At 38.3% G+C, this 20,968-nt stretch overlaps 1 protein-coding gene across 5 annotated transcripts in view; it reads right to left on the bottom strand.

Annotated features, from left to right (window-relative positions):
- ARSK (arylsulfatase family member K) overlaps window positions 1-20,968 on the bottom strand; it is a 45,429-nt gene that overhangs the window by 16,467 nt on the left and 7,994 nt on the right. For 3 of the 5 annotated variants that reach the window (XM_032675869.1, XM_032675870.1, XM_032675871.1), the window contains 5 exons: window positions 13,991-14,273; window positions 10,436-10,607; window positions 9,096-9,320; window positions 3,751-3,975; window positions 59-3,671 (listed from right to left, as the gene is read on the bottom strand). In XM_032675869.1, the coding sequence (XP_032531760.1) occupies window positions 3,403-3,671; window positions 3,751-3,975; window positions 9,096-9,320; window positions 10,436-10,607; window positions 13,991-14,273 (1,174 nt within the window). In that variant the 3' untranslated portion in view covers window positions 59-3,402. Of the gene's footprint in view, window positions 1-58; window positions 3,672-3,750; window positions 3,976-9,095; window positions 9,321-10,435; window positions 10,608-13,990; window positions 14,274-20,968 lie in introns of those variants that run through there. The other 2 variants (XR_004354545.1, XM_032675872.1) reach the window with 1 other exon arrangement.

The following is a 20,968-nucleotide window of genomic DNA, read 5'->3' as shown; positions in this document are numbered from 1 at the left end:
CACATTAAAGTAGATCAGATAGGCCATTGCCCAAGTGCATTCAAAGTCTGGATTTCACCATTTTTTTTTTTTTTTAACAGCTAGGCTAGTTATCCTGACAAAGGCAGCAGAGTATTATTTTTATGTGATTTCTTGGAAAATTCACAGTGGCAGTCTCTTACCTCTTTAGCGACCACAAGGACCTTGTATTTACAAAAATACATTTTTGTTCGTCAGAACAATGGTACCTCTCTCAGCAGAAGCTGACCAGGCCAACGCCCTTGGTAGCCCCTCAGGTATGTCTCAGAAGGCTGTGTTGACCTGAATACATCTAATCAATAAGTTTGAACCTGTTGGCATTCCAGCCACAGTCTTTCACTCCACAGTCTCTCTTCAGTGTTAACACTGCATAACTCACTGGGAATGTTTGAAAAACAGATTTTTTCCTTTGTTAGCTGGCCAGCCTTGCATGCTGCACACCTCATTTGATTAATGTTACAATAATGCAGATGCATAAGCATAACTAACACAGTAACTGAATACAACCGTATTGTTAAATCCATCTGTTTTATACTTAAATTAGCTCAGTTCTAAACCAACATAGACATAGTATTTATTGTGAACAGATACAGGAAGGTGGTAAGGGGCTTTTCCTTTCTCTCTCTTGCTCTTCAGAACAAAGGTTCACACATAAATAACAAATAACTTGCAAAAGTCAAAAGTTTTTCTTTTAACAAGTCAACATTTTCTTTTTAAACAAGCATTTTAAGAAGACTATATACAAGAAGTACTAATGTAGGCATAATGAGTGCCTACTGTTGACTCACAGTCTGCTACTTGTTGACTCACATACCATAGTATCACCTTGCAAACAAGCATCCCTACTTCCTGACATGGTAGCTCCAGTGTCTCCTGCATTGTCTGGAAGCCTGCCCCCATGCACTGGGCTTCTTTAGACAGTCTGTGACACAAGATGTAGTTGCAAGAAGGTTTTTTTCCCAATTTTTCTTCCATTTCAGAAAGTACCTCAAAATGGCACTTTTGTAAACCTAACATTAGTGCATCTTAAAAGCTCATGTCTTCAAAGAAAGCACTGTCCACAGAAGTGACAAAATACAATTTCCCCTAATAATTTCTTAAACATTCAGGCATTAAAAAAATAACACCCAAAACACATTCAGTTCACCGTAATTTTATTTTACTGTATTCTGTACAATGTACTGCACTTTGTTCAGATCTCTGGAAAGCAATCAATTTCTTTATTCTTCTCCCTCTTGAACAAATATTCATATGGACATAAATACTTTCTCTAAGTATGCAGCCCATTTATTTTAAGTAATTTCATCCCTACCTGAACTCATTTTAACCAGATTTATCATGGCATATGCTACAGAGTTTGAAGGCTTTTTTAACTATTAGTTTGCTCCTTGCCTATGATATATAATAAAAAAATAAAATTCTGCCATAGCAGCAAATTGTATAAGGTTAGCAGTAATGTTCTGTGGACACAAAGACAGAAAATAGTTAAAACCCTCATCAGTATATACCTAATTCCAGTGTGGTAAGTTGTTTATGGAATGCGCGTGGAGTGCTTAGCCATCAGAAAATATGTGTCCTTTTTATGTTTAGTCTTACTAGCTTACTGCTACTGCTAGGTATTTAATTACAGATTTAGAAAAGGATTTATGTATTAAGCATGTCATTCTGAATTGGTACTATAGCAGCAAGCACCGTTATCAAGAATAAGCAAACTTAAGTGCTGCTATAATTATATTTCTCCTTAAGCAGAAGAATTACTATCTAAATTCTACCTTCTTCCAAAACTACTTTGGTTTTTCGTCACATCCCTGGAAAAATGGGAAATAGTATTTTTATGTTAACTCTTCCTGTAAGCTTCAATTCCGTCTTCTCTGTTTGTATTTTAGGTTTCAGTTCTCCACTCATTGATGCACATTAAAGCATCGACAGGACTTAAAGAATGCTATGAATTGTTTCAAAACACTGTCAAAGAAGGAAATTTCCATAAGATAAGCCACCACTACTGGAACTTGTGATAAGAACCAGGTCTGGTAAGACAGATCTGGGTAACGTACGCGAACAAAGATTCCCACTGTGGAAAATGGTGAGAAAGGAAAGCATTGATTATAGACATAAATGAAGGTAAAGGTTTGAAATTAGCACACTGGACAAAATTCCACTGTGCAAGCTGTGAGAAAGAAAACAACTGCTTACACTCACGCCATCCCAAGTTGTGGGAACATCCAAGACTCCCTGTGAATATCTGGGGCTTGGACTGCATAAAAGCGGTACCCAAAAAGCACGACATTGGGACCCTCATCACCGAGAAGACCAGAAGGACCAGTGAGACCCTGTTAGAATCCATGTGGTGATGATATCTTTATCTTTACCTTTATCTTTCTACTTAATCTGTCTCTCTCTTTCTCTCTCTCTCTCTCTCTCTCTTTCTATTTCTATCTCTCTCTCTACCTCATATTTACTGCTAAATAAAACCATACTGTTGACTTTGGCACATGGTCTCATTTGCATCTTAATTCGGGCAGAGGCATCTTTTAATAATGGGATCCTAACAAGCATTTATTTGCAAAATCTAACTGCATAACAGAGATGCAGTTTTCATCTTATGCTATGCAAATCACACTATCACCTTTCAAAGAACTACTCTACCCGCAGATTTGGTCAGAGGATTTTTGAGTTTGGCTTTTTGTTCTATTTTCCAACCGTGACCAGAGATCAGATTCCCCTCCACATATGCAATTAGGAGCCTATGCACATTATAAAATTTTTAAACAAGCAGGGAGTGTTAAGTACCAGATCTAAATGCAAGAGGTTAGCAGTCAGATGTTGAAAAGATGGAGAGTCTCATGTATATGATACAGGAATGCCGACACTTGAATAAACTGCATCTATGTTCAGACCAGTACTCGTTATTAAATTTTTGATTATATTTTAACTGCTATAGCTTCTCTTAAGTGGATGAATGTGTATTTAATGTGGACCTATAATCAATCTGACAAATTCCACTGTAACTGGTAGCTTACTTCACTAGATTTTATAATCTTTACTCCATCTTTATAAATGGAAATTCCTACTGAGTTTTAATGCTTAATACTCTGTATTTTTGTAATCAGCTAAATATTCCATACACAGAATTAGTATTTACACATTACCCTTGCTGTGTACATTTAAGTGTTAGAGAACAATAACATCTAAAACACTAGTTTTGTTATGCTGGCATTATATAAAATGCTCTTAGTTCCCTAACGCAAAGCAGTAACTGTTTGGGAATCTTTACTTTCAATAGCTTATATAAGACAATAATTCTAATACTTGAAATACAGTATAATATTACAAATGCATAGCGTTTTCATACCCTCAGTCATATTAAATCCAGGTTGTTTCTGTCTACTCCCCAAGCCATTTGTCAATTGCATTCTCATATTTTTTTTGTTCCTTTAACCAGTCTTGATGCCACCTAAGGTTCGCAATAACACTTGAGTAATTCTGACCCAAACTTTGTTTCCAACTGATAAACTGTCGTTTGTTATACTCCTGAACAGAAGAAGAAACCTTTGGATAGTTTACTATAGAACGGAGTATTTTGTCCAAGGAATGTACAATTAATGGGAATTTTATGGCAACATTTGTTAGCTCATCTGGATCAGCAGTAAGATCTGGAAGAAACAAAAAGCCAGTTAAGACTGTATTTAATTAAATTAATGAGTTAGTCAGGATATAAAAGTTGTAACATACCAAATAGCTGTGGCAGTACTGAACAGCCATCTGAGTACGCGATATATTTCCATTTGCCAGTTCGCAGCATATACACAGAAGAATTCACGTTGCACCCATGGAACTCACTCAGCACCCAAGAGGGCCGAGGTCCTCTTGGTGACACTTTACTCTCAGTCTTTTTATGTAGCAGCGGTATAAGAGAATATCCACTGAGGTTTTGTGGGACAGGAATTCTTGCTATATCTAAGGAAAGATATACAAAACCAAAATGCTATTGCAGTTTCCATGATTAAAAAAAGCCTAACACAATGCTACAGTTGTCTGAACATTTTATTTTTATAATAAGATGTACATTCCTAATTATTATTCTTGTAGAACAAAGAAACACCAAAATACACAATGAAGAAACTTTAGGGAACTTCCCGGGGCAAGCTGCCCACCATCCTGATCAAATTCACTATCATCTATATCTAACAGAAGTTTGCGAAAAGAAATCACAATAACCTCCTTTGATGGGCAGTGCTTTTTTATTTTCTAATCATGGTTGTAAACATTTCTCTTCCGCTTTGACTGCACCAGGTAGGAGAAAAAGAATGTCACAGTATGAAAAGACCCCAAAAGCTCCACATTCAACAAGGCGTAGCATTCATTCCTTTAACAATAACAGTGCTAAGCTGCTATGTAGCATTCTTCAGCAGTGAATACTGAAATGCTTTACAAAGGTGGCTGTTATGGTTATCATCTGCAACTGGTGGGGAAACTGAGAAGCAGGGGCACTTGCTTCTCTTGCAGGACTAGAGATAAAGATGGTATCAGAGGTAGTATCAAGACAGTGCATGTATGGAAAACACTGGTGACTCCATAACCCACTAGATGACCCTCAGAAGATGCTGTAATATCCATAAGCTCCTCAGCATCAACTTACATCACAAGTGTCTCTAGGTCCCAAAGATCAGGTCAATATTAAAACACTGCAAAGGTTTGTCAAAGACATTCTGAAAAACATAACCGAGAATCCCAACCATGTCACCTAAACTTCAGCATGTCCTAAAAAACAGGTATGACAGTAATTTTTTAATCACCACACTGAACATTGTCTATAGACATTCAAAATTCAACATCTTCCATTTCACAGAGCACAGTGGTACTATTTAATCTTCAGTTCTATGCCAAGTATCGATACTCTGTGCATACAAATTGCCCATAGGTGACTTCCTTTATCAGCACACATCTTCCTTTTTGTCCTCCGTCCAGCCAGCATCTGACTAAGCGCTAGAAAGACCTGTAATGTGTAAACTCAGCAGTTTCCAATGAATGGGTAAAAACCCTGAGCAAATACATACTACATTTAAACAAATAAAAAAGGGATATAGGCTCTTCTGTTATCCTAAATCAGTAATGCTATTAGTTGAAGTAACTGCATGTGCAAAGAATGCTCCTGGTACCTTCAGCAGTTCCTGCTTTTCCAATAGAAAGCCAAAGGTACTTTCATACAGACCAAGAAACCTCATGTTGCCTGGAGGAAAGGTTATGTTACATCCTGTTAAAAAATGCAAGAGCTGTTGCACTTCCATCTGAATTATAGGTATCACACAGATTCTGCTGGAATTAAAACATCTGTGCCTATTCACAAAATCACCAAAGGTGGAAGTCTTGAGCAAAGCATTTGGATGGTGTCTTAAGAGAGATTATTTCCCTTAGACGCCACAAAGCAAAGGGATTATATTTATCACAAAAGTAGGATTGAAATCTGTTTCCTCATTAGCCAGCAGTAGCATACAAACTGAGGACATAATAGACCACAGGGGTAGTTCTTCACATTTTCGCAGTCACCTCGACATATATCCCTTTTTGACATTCAGTTTACAGGGAAGGGGAACTGCAGAAGAGAAGGAAAGGATTAGACACACAGAGTTCCGAGGGGCAGAGGGGGAAATAGGAGGAAAAGATAGAAGGATGTTAAACCACCTGGCCAATTATTTCATTTGGGGAAAGGGGACAAAGAAGAAAAAAAAAGAGATTTTTAACTCTTTACATATGATACCATAACTTCATCATCATCATCATCATGGCTAGGCTTCACAAACGAAGATTTGGGAAGGACACTACCCAAATTTGCTACAAGCGCGCTGGTGGCTAAAGAGGCCAATGCGAGACAGACAAGTCCAGCTGCAAAAGGCACAGCAGAAAGACTCCTTGAATGGTATTGGCAAGACACGATTCTTTCTGCATTGTCTTTTCTCCTTGAGAGTGATCCTGCGTGCGTTCTCAAAAGCAGCAGCAGTGTTATAGATGGTGTGTCTCCAGGCCTCTCGATTGGAGGCCAGAGTGGACCAGTTACGAAGGTCAACATGGCCAAGGCTGAGATGTTGCTTCAGGGAGTCCTTATATCTCCTCTTTGGGGCTCCTCTCTTGCGGCAGCCAGTGGCATGTTCACCATAGAGCAAGACCTTAGGGAGGCAGTGGTCCTTCATCCTTGAGATGTGTCCTGCCCAACGCAGCTGTGTTCTCAGCAACGTGGCCTCAATACTTGTGACTGCTGCCTGTTCTAGAACAGATGTATTGGTCACATAATCTGACCAATGGATGTTTAGGATTGTACGGAGACAGCATTGATGGAAGCGTTCTAGGAGTCCCAGGTGGTGGTGGTAAACGACCCATGATTCGGATCCATATAAAAGAGCAGACAGCACAATGGCTCTGTAAACACTGATCTTTGTACTTTTCTTCAGGTGTTTATTTCGCCAGACTCTTTTATGGAGTTTTCCGAAAGCACTGTATGCCTTTGCTAACCTGTTGTCTATATCTCTATCAATCTTACCATCCAAGGAGATGAGGCTACCTAGGTAATTAAACTGCTGGACTGATTTGAGCTCTGATTGGCCAGTGGTGATAGGAAGACTTCCTGAGGTGCAGGTTGATAGAAAACATCTGTCTTCTTTAAGCTGACTTCCAGCCCAAAAAGCTCAGCAGCCTCAGCAAAGCAGGATGTTAAAGTAGCAGCAGAGCTACTTCTGTGTGGGCGACAAGGGTGGCGTCATCAGCGTAAAGCAGCTCCTGGACAAGATGGTTTAAAGTCTTAGTGTGGGCCTTCAGTCGCCTTAGGTTGAAAAGGCTTCCATCAGTACGGTATCGAATGTAGATACCATCCTGATTATCGAGGTCTGCCGTGGCCCTTTGGAGCATCATGCTGAAAAGGATTGTGAATAGGGTTGGTACAAGAACACAACCTTGTTTCACATCATTGGTTATCAGAAAGGGCTCAGAAAGTGTATCACCATATCTGACTCGGCCATGCTGATCCTCATGGAGTGAGATGATCATTTTAAGGAACTTGGGGGGACAACCTAAATGTTCCAAAATCTGCCACAGACCTTTTCTGCTCACAGTATCGAAAGCCTTGGTGAGGTCAACAAAGGTTACATAGAGTCCTTTGTTCTGCGCTGAGTAGAGGGCTTTGGACCTGATATGTAGGCCCGTATGCTGTTTTCAGGGCCTCATAGTAATCACCTGTATCAGCACATAATTGAATTTTTCCTGCTAGATTGATCCACCACTTGTTCTGGAAGTCACAGAGTTTCTGTTGGAGCTTGCTGCATGCAAGATGAAAGGCTGCTTTTCTTACATGACAGGATGGCAGTGCAAGGTGTTCGTGGTGAGCAGTTCTCTTCTTCCTCAACAATTCCTGGATCTCTTGATTGTTTTCATCAAACCAGTCCTTGTTCTTCTTGAAGGAGAACCCTAAGGACTCTTCAGAGGATTTGATATCAAATTTGAAAGAAAAAGCCACTCAGATTTTATATCCTATTTTCAACTGGATAACAGGATTTTTTGCTGACATTCACTGCTAGAAGTACAGTTTTATCTACTGCCCCATGTTCTCTCAGCCAACTGCAGTGTACACGTGACACATCTTAGAGAGAAAGCTTTGCAGACTGGCTTGAAAAGAACGCTTTTCTGATTGGTAGCCTAAAAGATCACAGATAGTCTCAAATGGCAACTTCACCTGATGCTTAGTTTCAATGAGAGTCATCTCTTGCATGATTTATCACAGACAACTGTTTAAAACTTCATTCTTAAAAGTATATTCCATCCAAGTAATTTAATGTCAGTTCTTTTCATTTGAGTCTCTGTCCCAACTAAATACTTTCATATCTAATAAGGTAAGAATGGATATCCATTATTATATCTTATTTCCTTGCCCAGATCAATTTTATATTTCTTATACAAAGCCTATTGCTCTTCCACACGCTCTTCATAAAAGACATTCCTTTGATAAGCTAATGAACCTGCCATCCTTTCAGGTTTAATCTCATCTCTGGATGCATTTACACTGTAGTTTTGTTATAGGTTAGAAATTCAGGAGAATTTTTCTTCCCCTGCTCCACTGTGAGAAAGGGAGTCAATTAGCTTTACAAAAGATCTGGCCAAATTCCTAGCTAATGGCCCATCAGAGGCTGGGGGGAGCTGGCCGCCCAGACAGAGGAGAGACTCAGACTGCTGGGTTCTCTTTTGAGGACGGAGACAGAGTCTGTGTTTGGGGCATTTGGAGAGAAGGCCTGGAAGCCTGTTTGTCTGGCTTCCCATCCTGGTCAGCCCTGACTGCCGACCTCAACTTGCCTGCGAGCTGTCTTTTGTCTCCAGCTCGGACCTGCTGTGTTTTCATTGGAGAGTCTCTGTGCTTGCTGGGAGAAAAGGAGGAGCTTTTGAGGCACCATCAACTGAGAACCACAGTGAGTCCTGTGGGGTGAACTGCTTTCCTTACCCCTTCCTTCCACTGGGGGCAGGGTCCCCCATCTTCTTTTCGGCTCCTCCCGTGACCCAAGACCAACCCCCAGACCCCTCCCTGTGTGGTGACCGACAGAGCCCAACAGCGCCCCCTGCAGGACAACACAGAGCACTGCAGGCTCTGCACCTCCAGCGATCCAACAGCGCCCCCTGCCGGCCACGATTGGGACTGCGCTAAAGGACAGAGAAGTATTCATTCAGACTTTTTTTTTTTTCCTAGGATTACTGTCTAGGTTTTTTTTGTGTTCTGTTACTGTTTTTTGCCAACATACATATATCTTTTAATAAAGGGTTGTTATTTCTTCTGTTTTTTTCCCACACTTCCTCAATTAAAGCCCCTTAATTTTGAATTTACAGTTGCTGAGAGAGAGGAGTTTGGTCTATCTCATAACTCTAGCAAACATTCCAGTCTCCTCAGACTGAGACAAGTTTCTATAGTAAACTGTTAGGTATGAAGGCTAGCAAGGATTATACATATCTAAAATGCATCCAAGGAGGCATAATTCTGACTATAATACAAATGCATAATAATGGTAACTGGGAAAAAAAATTTCATTTGAAATTACTTAACTCACCAAGCATAGTAGGATATATATCCACAAGAGATACTACATTTGGTATTTCCTGCTGTTCTTTTATACCTGGCCCCATAACTAAAAGAGGAACATGGGAACTTCCTTCATACATGCTCATTTTATAGAACTGACGATGTTCCATAGCAAGTTCTCCATGGTCTGCAGTGAATATAAGGACTGCTTTTCTAAGAAGCCCGGTATCTCTGAGAGCTGAAATAATCTCACCTGTAACAACAAAAAGATACTGAAAAGGATACATTGAAAATACTTCTTCCAACTTCTGTACCTGCAAAGCAGCATGTAAATCTCTAGGAATCCTCCTAGTCAGAGGGCTGAAATGTCCTCTCTTTTTGCACATACATTTGTGCAATGAAGATATGACATACGCTCCTCTCCTTTTGCATGTACATTTGTGCAACAAAGACAGGGCCAAGATCAGTGAAGTCAGTAATTAAGCACTTATGCATCTTAAATATTAAAACACTAGAATGATTCTTTCTTAAACAAACTGGTCAAAATACATTACAAAATGAACACCCCAGCTTGCAATCCCTTCATTCCCTAAAACTGTCAGGCTTCCACTGATCTCTTTTCATTCATAAAATGAGGAAGAGCAATTCTGTGTCTTTGTATTCAATTTATCAGCCTAACACGTCTAAAAGATCAGCTTATTTTTTCATGAATTTCATACTAGTAGGCAAGCAAATTCTTGTTCATTCATGGTCACTTTTCAAATTAAGAAATAAAATAAATTAAGACCAATTTGCATTGTCATTTTTGTGTATGTAGACCTTATGGCAAACTAGGAAGAATTCTGAAAGTCCAATGAATTATTTCTTAACTGTCAATAATATGCTGCTAAGGGACACTCCAAATGTAACCTTATTGTTTAGTCTACGTGTAACAGCTGTTATCCAGTCTATGCATTTGAAATCAATCTCTAAGAACTACTTATGCACTAAAATTATCTTTCCTTTCAGCTCTTTGTCAGTCTGTCTCCTCCACAAAAATGTTTCCATTATTTCAGTTAGCATTTAATCAAAGAGCATTTAGTTCCTCTTGTACATGGGTCATGCAATGTTTTGCTGCTGGTTTTCAACAGAGCCTCTGACTTGTGGTTGTGATTACTTTTCAGAGTGCACTGAATTCACCTTGCAAGAACCTTAGAAGCTATCCCATTATTTGTCAAATAGACTGATTAAGCAACATCCACATGACTTACTCCCAGGTCTGAACTGAGGTGGTTTGTTTTCTCTTTTTCCCCCAAGGATCAGCCCTATCAGCATTTTCCTTAAAAAAGCAAAACTAGAAAACTCACTGTATAATGAAATATTACCTACCCAGCATGGCATCTGTCTCTGCACACATAGCATAATAAAATGCTCTAATATTTCTCACTTCTTCCTCTGTAAACTCTCCTGTGCAATTCTTGGTGTATGATGAGTAATAGTCTACTGGATGCATCTCGGAGAGAGAAGACCACTTGGGTATTTTAATAGCTTCATAGGTTACCTAAAAATAAGAGGAAATAACCATCACATTAGCAACTGAATAAAACACATTCTTTTAACACAGATTTAATGAAAAATTTTTTCACATAAATGCACAATTCTCAGTTTACAGTCCAGGAAACACCACCTTCTTATCTGTTATGTGGTGCTGTTACCTTGTCTGTACTTCCCTGCAGCTTCCACAGGTAGCAAGTAATTTTAAAAAATCATCTAGAATCTAAGGCTAGGAGCCAGAAATGTGTGCTTTACCAGCTGTTGTATTATTTTAAGAGAGAGAGCACAGAACAGTCTTCTAGAACTGTACTCTCGAGTAAGTACAGAAGTATTGGCATAGTGTCTTCATTAACTGTATGACAACTATAAACCTCATGTAACAAAAACATTGGGTGTTATGTGGGACAACATGGAAATTCATGCAGTCTGGGAAAGTCTCCAGGACAGTGATGACAAGTCTTGACATCTTGAAGAAAAGAACTGACTATATTAATCCAATTTTCTAATACTTTTCTACTTGTTTCTACAGATATCAATCCATTTACTTATAAAGAAATGCAAGATCAGTGTGAAACTAAGAAGCCAATAAATTTCAAGTAGTGATGGATATGTGTATTCAAACTGGCATACTCACAGATATTGTGTGCTGCAGTACTAGATTTAGGGCCTCCAAGTTTGACATATACATTTAGCCTAGGCTGTCATACCTATAAGCATTCCCTTATATAAGTGCTGTATTTAACAGTTAATAATTTCTATATAATAGTCTTAAAGCACAAATTACCACAAAAGCAGAGAAGATGTAATCTTAGTATGGAAAACTTAAATTTATTAAAAACTAAACCCACACCTGTTGCCTTTGTTTACCTCTGAAAATCTCTAACAAACAGATCTGAGGACTAGATTATGGCACAGCAACTCCAGTGTCTGTGAAGCACATTCCCGGGGCTGCAGTCACAGCTCCACAACTCGGCTGGCCCCAAACATGGGCAACACTGGTTCCTGATAAAATAACTGAGATACTTACTGTCCAAGAGGCTCTGTACAGCACAAAAGCAATCAGATCAAAGTTGTCCCTGGAAACATTACATTCCTGTTTACTTGGAGTATCAATCCCATGTTGTATTGGAACACATGGCCAAGTATGGATAATGAAGAGCTGCCTGGGGAGCTTGTAGCACAGTGCCTGTCTCTTGAGCCTATGGTATATCTTTGACCATATGTTAATGTCTTTGTGTTCCAATACCCACAACATTCCACCTTCCACAATGTCAATATTATCTCTTAATATCTAGCAGATGTATTAAGCCACAGAATCATAGAATCATTAAGGTTGGACAAGACCTCTAAGATCATCAAGCCCAACCATAAACCCACTACTGCCAAGCCCACCACCTAAACAGTGTCCCCAAGTGTCATATCTACATGTCTTTTAAATCCCTTCAAGAAAGGTGAATCCACCACTACCTTGGGCAGCCTGTTCTAGTGCTTGCCAAGTATTTTGGTGAAGAAATTTTTCCTAATATCCAATCTAAATGGTCCCTGGTGCTATTCAAGGCCATTTCCTCTCATCCTATCACTTGTTACTTGGAGGAACAGACTGACAGCTAAACAAGTTGGTAAGACTGCAAGAGTTAAAGTGCCCACAGGTATAAAACCTGGCTTTGTAATACTCAAACAAACACACCAAAATCTAAGTTTCCTTAGGCTCTACAGAAAATAGGCTGCTAGAAGAAATCATGGAAGATAAAATAATAGCAGACAACTGCTGCAGTCATCTTCCTACTGCTTAAGGTACTTGGCTACATAAAGTTACATTTTAGACTTCTCAAATTGTATTTATTAGCTTCTTAAGATATAATGGGAGCAAAGAGTGTCCCTCTCTATCCATGATTCTTTTCTACAGAACTACAACCTGGATGCACAAAGTCATAATCCTTTTGTCTGTATATAGTAATCCATAGCTAGGACAGAAGCCAGATGCCCTGAAAAAGTGACAGTTTGTGCAAAATACAGGGGACCATCTGCTTAACAACACAAGGTTTCACAAACATAGCATGTTGATACTCTGTTCTGTATTAGAGCCCCAGTAAACAGGACATTTAATTCAGTTCTTCATCTATGCAATCAAACTTCTTCATGAGATTATCTCTGTGATTTTCAAAGACTGCTTCTTCATGACCAAAATACAGCTACATCCCAGAAGAACCAGCCAGTGTTCAATAAATGATAATATGTAGTTCACACTACACAGTATGTATATGTAGTTGTGCAAAGGACCTCAGCAAACTATGGAGTTTAAGTACTCTCTCTAACCAGACTAAGGATGACACAAAGATTTGTCAGAGATGTTATAACTCTGTCTGTGACTTGAAAATGGTACCCCCCCTTCCCAAGACACATCTAACCTAGCAATTAGCACCTAGCAAGTTTTCCTTAATAACTAAGCTAGATCTTGTTTTTGTAAATGAAGGGGTTTTTCTCCATGTTCTTCCTCTCCCCACAAATTTTTCACCATTCCCAAAAGAACCCACAATCCTCATTATTATGAAGAAATTCAAAGAAATACAACCTTCATTTGAATATTTTTTTTTAAGTATTTGTATTTTTGGTGCACCTAGATATTTAGCAGTTCTCCACTAGAGAAGGCCACAAATTATACACACTGCATATGGAGAGTTTTTCTGAGGTATAAAGTCTTTTCTAACCTAATTCTAGTGCTTCAGCTGCAGAGAATATTTCATGCCTTTCTGCAATGAAATCTGTTGTAACACATTCATATTTTATGGCAGATAATGGCCACTGGAGACCATACAAAATAGAGGAAAAAGTATTTCTTTGAAATGGAGTGGTATTTGTTAGCTTTACACATATAGACATAATGGGACTTTTTTGTGCTCTAAAACCATTGCAAACCTACAGTAGCAAAGGAAAAGTTAACAAAAAAGAAAGACTTATGTTGTGTCTTATTTTGCTTCATGGTCTAGGTTCATACTGCAGGAAAAGTTAATCTTTCACCGTAAAACTCAGACAAAATGGTTACCTATAACATCATTTATAACAAGAAGAATACAGAATATTCGTAACAATGAACTTCAGACCACTAACTGAAAATAATTGACAGCTATAATTTTGTTCTTTTTACATTTCTGGCCATTCAACTCCAAACTTCTTTATTGATTCAGTGACTACTGCTACAAACCCTTTCCTACAACAGAGAGGAATTTCTCCCTTCTATTTGCCTAGACTTAAATCAGAAATCTAACACCTCTTTCTTACTGTATACTGAAATACGAAAACTGGGAATGGCTTGAAAAATCAGGAATAAAATACTGTATGTAAAAAGTACAGTTATTAGTAGATTCATATTGAAATTTCATCTTCACATACCTTTCCAAGCCAATAGGGAGATGTTAAAAATGTAGAGGATCCAAAATTTTCTCCTGCATAGGGTGATGGGTATGGATGTGGTAAATTTAGTCCCAAGTAAAGAACAAATGGTTGAGTAAGGTTAACAGCTTCTTCCTTTATCCAGTTTACTGCTTTATCAGTATTCCGCCAATCTGCTTCCATCACTCTAACCTGCTTCCTATCACCTGTAAGATTTACCATGGGTCTCCCTTCTTGCCGGAGCAGGAAGTGAACATCCCTAGTCCAAGCTTCCACACGGTTACTGAAAATACATACACAAGATACATACTCAGCAGAAAATGTTTTCTTCACTTTTCCTCCAAGCAAAAAGCATTATGAATTCCTGAAAACCTTTCCTATACTTTTAGCTGCAATCTATCTGTAATTCCTACCTAAAGGAAAATTGTTATTCAATTGAGCTATAGCTATTGTGCCTCTATTTTATACTCCAACTTTCAGCCTTTTTTTCCTGCTTCTGAATCTTCTTTCTCATTTATTATCACTTCATGTCAGAAAGGCTCTTCTCACATCTAAAAAATAATATTTAGAAATAGCATCTCCATCTTATTGACACTGCTCTGCATTCTGGCATGGATTCACATGCTATTTTTTTGGTAAGGAGGGCCTTAGATTTTTGTTACTGAAAAGGATTCAATGAGAAATAACTTGCCTGGTGAGGCTGCCTTTAGAAACAACATTTTTAAACACACTTAAGACAAAAATCTGTAAGAGTGATTTATCTTGTTCATTTACTTTAGATGTAGTTGATAAATGCTATTAAGGAGAAGCGTGCAAAGAAAGCAAGAAGGGGGGAAAAAAGGCAATATTTTAATGATAAAATACTTTTGGAACAGATTTTCTAATGCCATGACAATTATTACCTCTCCAAAACACTGGGTTGCAGGTGTCCTTGTTTCTTTGCTAGAATGAATGATGCTACAACTGAGGGAGGAAACAGCCCATCTAAGACCTTGACTAATCTTTATCTTGTTCATGGCTATTTCAGTAAAACCAAAGAAATTCTAAAAGGAAGTATGAAACTGCTGAAAATTTGATCATACACTTAAATTCAAACAAAGCACTGTTATTGTTTAGAGAGCACCTAACCAGTTTTATCCCTACAGGAATTTTACCAGTGCACTTTTAACCTCCAGAAAAGCTATTCAGAATTATCTGTAACAATTCTTTTTTGTTTTAACTGCTTGTTTAGGCTCACACTTCCAAGCTAAACAGGCTTAAACAAATTACTTAGAATAAATAAAGGTTGCTAGATGGTCCACAGAGAAAGCATGTTGCACAAACATTGAAATGGAATTATGGTAAAGGAGTGTGTCTGTAAAATTGCATCTAATGCCATAATACTGACTTAAACATAAAAACATATTATGTTGACCATAAAACAGTCAGATTATCCAGTCAGACTGAGATTAGGATCAAATTAAAAGAACAAAATCCTCTCAAAACTGAAAACCAAAAAAATCCCCCCCAAAAACTCAACCCAAACCCAAAACCAAAAAACCAAACTCAAAAACCCAATCCAAACCAAAACCACTCCCACAAAAAAGCTCCAATAAAATCCCACTTCAGACCCTTTCCACATTCTGGAGCAACAAAGGAGTCATTTTGACACACCCAAGAGGAAAACTAATCCTCAGGCAGAACAGGACATGCCAAAATAAGGCTCTTCAAAAAGCCAGGTGGAGTACTGAAAAAGAGTGCAATACTAGATCCAAATCTACAGTTTAAAATGAAAGAGCAAGGACTTGACAGATAATTATTTAAGACCTTTGGAAGTTAATGTCAATTTTCCACTTTTTCAATGGGAATGAAAAGAGATCACATCTCCTTTGCTAGCAGATAGTACTCCAGCGATTGTAACAAATATACAACCAAAAAAAGCCATATATAAAGGATATAGCAATGCAACATTGAAGACACAGCATAATGAACTACCATCATTATTGACCCAAATGAAAGTGACTACATGAGAGTCAGTAATTACACTTATTTTAAGTGAAATAGCCACCAATACTCAAAAGCATACATGGAGTCTTTTTGACAGGAAGCAGAGGCTTGATGTATACTACAGTTCAGAGGCTGAAGATTCAGTTCTTTCACTTTGTTAGTATATATTTCCTAGAAACCCTCTTCTCCAAATCTCATTAATTCACAACTATGAAAAATTATCTTATGAGCAAGTCACATTCAAGTGGCTCCTTTTCATTATACATTTGTATTTTTAAGATACACAAACTTCCATAGTTAGAGAGATGATTTGTGTTAGCAATGAACTATTCGTAATAGATTAGAACAAAGTAGAATTGATTTATGTTACCTAATCTAACTGTTGAAGCAGAAAAGTTAACAAGTTTTTTTTACGTAGGTAAATGTGGCAGTAAATCTGCATTATATGAGAAACTGTGGTTTAAACATGTTTCAAAATGGCTTTTTGTAGTCTCTTTGCTAACTCATGCTTTCTTCTTCCCAAGACCCCCCACGACAACTGTTATCCCATGCACGAATGTCCTGAGAAGATGTCCTGAGGTCTTCTCATTGGACCTTGTTAACCCCTTCCTACTGGTTGTTAACCCCTTCCTGTGACCTGTAATTGGTTACCCTGTGAATCCTCCTAACCCTATAAATGTAACCCCCCCAACAATAAACGCTCTCTCGCCTCCTCTCCAAGTCCTGTGTGCTGTCTCTCTGGCTGCCATGGGACAGCGTGGGTGGGGGGAGGGGTGAGCAAGCTCTCCCCTCCAGTATCCAGGACCTGAAGAAACCCCTGGTGCTGGAGTTCCCCCTCCCTATCCACCTCAGCCGTCGGAAATGTTTCCTCAGATGGAAATGGAACTAGAACTGGTGCGCCCCACACCATGTGGGGAAAGAGATCCAGAGGTAAACATGGGATTAGGGAGCAGAAGTGGTTTTATTGTCCAAAGAAGCAACATATATGCTTAAGAAAAATTTCTAAAGAGATAATACTGCCTGCTGAATCTTGTACTAGCTGAACTGTTCTATGTCCCTTTGCTAGTCTCCCTTTTAACAGGAAATTAAAGCAGCAGGACATTTTAATTATCTCCACAACAAACAGGAATCTTTGTTATAAATCCTCTACACTGTTGAGAGATTACCGGCTACTTAGGGTTTTCAAATGTCTACACAGACGCCATGCTGGGAACAAGATGTGCATTTTTCTCTGACTGAGGAATTGTATTTGTAGTTTTCATTTTTTAGATTAAAGATGTTGTAAACTGCCATTTTCAAATTTGTCTTGTGTAGGCATAAAAAGGCAGACTAACTATGCATTTACTTTCATTTATTCTCAACCACTACCTGCACTTATTCAAATAACATTAAGTACAGATCTCAAACTTTCATTGAACGGAAAGTCAAAACAAATGTATAAAAAGTTTGTAGTAGGCGAAAAGGTAGGGTCAAGACATAGAAAAAAAGATAATTAAAAACTGCAATACCATAGACTTCACAGTATTTTCCTATTATATCTGAAGTGCCTAAATTTAGCCTCATGGGACCAAGACTTATGCAAACATGATGTCATTATATGGTTATATCACAATTTTTGTTTGTGAGACTCGAACCCTATCACTGAAGTAGATACATTCCTACATGCCAGAATGAGGAAAATAAAAGCATACCAATGTAACTCCACTGATACTGATACTGCCATTTTGAAAAGCACTGAACTGGTTTAATTTGTTTCTCATCTGTGAAGACTCATGACAAAATTAGAATTTAGAATAATACAATGAGAACCATGCAAATGTGAGAATACCAGACATAATGAGAGCAAGCTTAAAGCATCCATGGTGAGGGAACATGAATGACATCAGCAAAACAGATCAGTACTGAAGAAGGGGATTTCAATGTTAAGATCACTGTGCAGATGATGAGACAGCAGCATTCTGATAGCAGAATGGCAACCAGTTCATCATGCACTCCGTATGCCATTTCTCTTTCTGTCATTCGAATGAGCAGAGTAAAATAGGATAGCCGTAATAAGTAAACAAAAAGGGTATTTGCCTAATGTTCCTGTAGACTAAAGCCACAAAAATTTCATGTTAAAATATCACACCATATCAACTTCTCACTCCTACAAAGTGTAAAATACCTAGGCAAAACACCATTTCATCACTGCCGATCAACACAAAAATAGGAGAGATCTCATCAGGTGACATCAGTTACCCTATGACACGCCAGAAATCCTGTTCAGACTATTTGAACATGAACTAGTATTCGTATGTTTGTGGCTATGAGATTGTGAGCTGGCACACTTTATCAACATAAAAAATTAAGCAACATAAAAATTACGTTCCTTTTCTATATAGTCTTGCATTACAGTTTTCTTTGCGTTATTTCTTACACAATAGAATTTATTTGAGAACTAAGGAGTATCTACTTGTTCTGCTTTGCACACCTCAGTCTGGAGTCAGAGTTCACCTACAATGGCTGACAATGAAAGCAATACTTCTGGAATCCAGGCACTTACATACAACTTTTTTTCAGTGCCACCTTGTGTTCCACTTATCACATGAACAGCCATGAAATTCTAGAATTATTTAGAGCTGCTCTTCTTTAAACCTGGAGAGACTTTATAGATTAAACATATTTCAATGTTATGCTACATTTCTTCTACCTCAGTGAAGGGCAGGGTGAATGTATACTAGTAGTATTTAGGCAACATAGAATTTTCTCTGCACAAAAGTGATTCAGAAGAGAAGTACAAGCATATGTATATTACAGCAGATAATTTTCATTTGTTGGGTAATATTACTTTACTAATAATCAATTCTAGAAATGCTGAAGCATGATTCACCCACAGAATCATTTGTCTTGCTTCACTACACAGAACAAAATCTGTCCCTTTGCCATCTCAAAGAATCATCTCTTACTGGCACTTTACAGTATGCTCTTAAGACTATTTTGAAAAGTATGAATGTCTGAGATAGTCACAACAAATAATCTCTATGCTGCAAATATACAAATACCCATAAGCAACCATCTTAATGTTGTTTCTTGCCAGAGAGAAGAATTTCACAACATTCATACAAGGAGGCACAAAGAATAAGAACAATACTGCAGTGGATAACTTTCTAGTTCTTTGTACCTTGTACAAGTACTTGTTTCTCACCAGAAAGAATAAATAAAATCGAGAAAAATGCAGAATAATGAAAAAAAGAACAGAGGTTGAACACCCATCTGATAACAATCATATGCTAAGTTATTAAGAAGAGCTGCAGACAGTGACAAGCAAGAAGCATAAGAAACATACAAATATGTACACTCTCTGGTAAAATAAGTAAACATGAAGTTTTTGCTGTAAGTCATTTGAATAATCCCTTACATGCAGCATAGAACTGGTATACAGAAAAATGGGAAAAAAAGCTTGCTTTTTCTTTTTTGACAGTCTTAAACTTGAGAGGAAAGTATTACTTTGGCCAGATTCTGAAGTGGATACTATCTATCAAGTATTTTGTCATTAAAAGCAGTGTATACATACAACATACTAATAACTACTAATGTCACCTTTCAACTTCTAACAGTTCATTTTACTGAGGTAACTCTAACCTGTTTAATATAAAAGAAAAAGCTACTCTTCATATTATTTCAACAACAGACATCATTACTAATCAGTGAGATAGAGTATCTTCATAAAAACTACATAGAAGGAAGACACCATTTTTTGTCCCAGCTATCCAGACATATTATGATTATTCTTTTTTTAACATAATGCACTCATTCTCTAAATGTTTAACTATGTTTCATTAATTTTTGTAATTCCTAGTCACAGTAAGCTTTAAAGCATAGGAAGTACAGCTCTATTGGTTTTGCATGGTAAGGTTTTGGTAAGAGGGGGCCTACAAGGGTGGCTACTCTGAGAAGCCGCTAGAAACCTCCTCCATTTCAGACAGAGCCAATGCCAGCCAGCTCCAAAATGGACCCACCACTGGCCAAGGCCGATCCGATCAGCAACAGTGGTAGTGCCTGCAGGATAACATATTTAAGAAGGAGAGGGGAAAACTGCACAGCATCAGCAGCCAGAGGAGATGGGAGTGCATCCCGTGAAAGGGACCCACAGTGGAGCAGTTTGTGAAGAACTTCAGCCCATGGGAAGGAATTGGAGAAGTGTGTGGAGGACCGACTCCTGCAGGAGGGACCTCACACTGGAGCAGAAGAATGTGAGGGCTCCTCTCCCTGAGGAGGAAGGAGAGGTAGAGACAACATATGATGAACTGAGCACAGTCTGTGCTCCCTGTCCCCCTATGCTGCTGAGGGGATTAGGTACAGAATTTGGGAGCGAAGTGATCCTAGGTAGAAGGGAAGGGTGGGGGAAGGTGTTTTAAGATTTGGTTTTACTTCTTCTTGTTCTGAATTCTAATTGGTAAAAAATTAAATTAATTTTTCTGAGTTAAGTCTGTTTTGCCTGTGTGCCTGAGTGATCCCTCTATATCCTTATTTTCAGCATTAAGTCTTCCATTATATTTTCTCTTCCCTGCCCAGATGGGGAAGGGTAGTGATGGAGCACCTTTGGTGGGCACCTGGTGTCCATCTAGGGTCAACCCACCACAACAGCACAAATCTGTGAACATTTATGGCCTTCAAAAAAACCCCACAAAACCTCTCATGTTTTGTGATGATAGATTTAATATTAAATTATTATTATTATGGTTTTTTGTTCTGCTTTTCTTACACTGCTAGTACAACGCAGAAGCCAGGAAGTCTCAAAGCAAGGCAAAACCAAAGTCTCAAAGCAAGGCAATTTATGAATTTCATTTAGGGAGCAATACCAGTGATAAAAAATAACCATTCATGTTGGGCAAAACCAGTTTTGATATCACCTTCCACATACAGGTCCATGGAATATGCTTGCTTCTGCATAAAGCTGCAGGACAGATCCCTGTTAGGTATCTAGCACAATTTCTTTTAAATTAAAGCTAC

Source organism: Chiroxiphia lanceolata, chromosome Z (genome assembly GCF_009829145.1).
Source record: "Chiroxiphia lanceolata isolate bChiLan1 chromosome Z, bChiLan1.pri, whole genome shotgun sequence".
NCBI lineage: Eukaryota > Metazoa > Chordata > Aves > Passeriformes > Pipridae > Chiroxiphia > Chiroxiphia lanceolata.
This window is presented reverse-complemented; position numbering and strand designations above follow the sequence as displayed.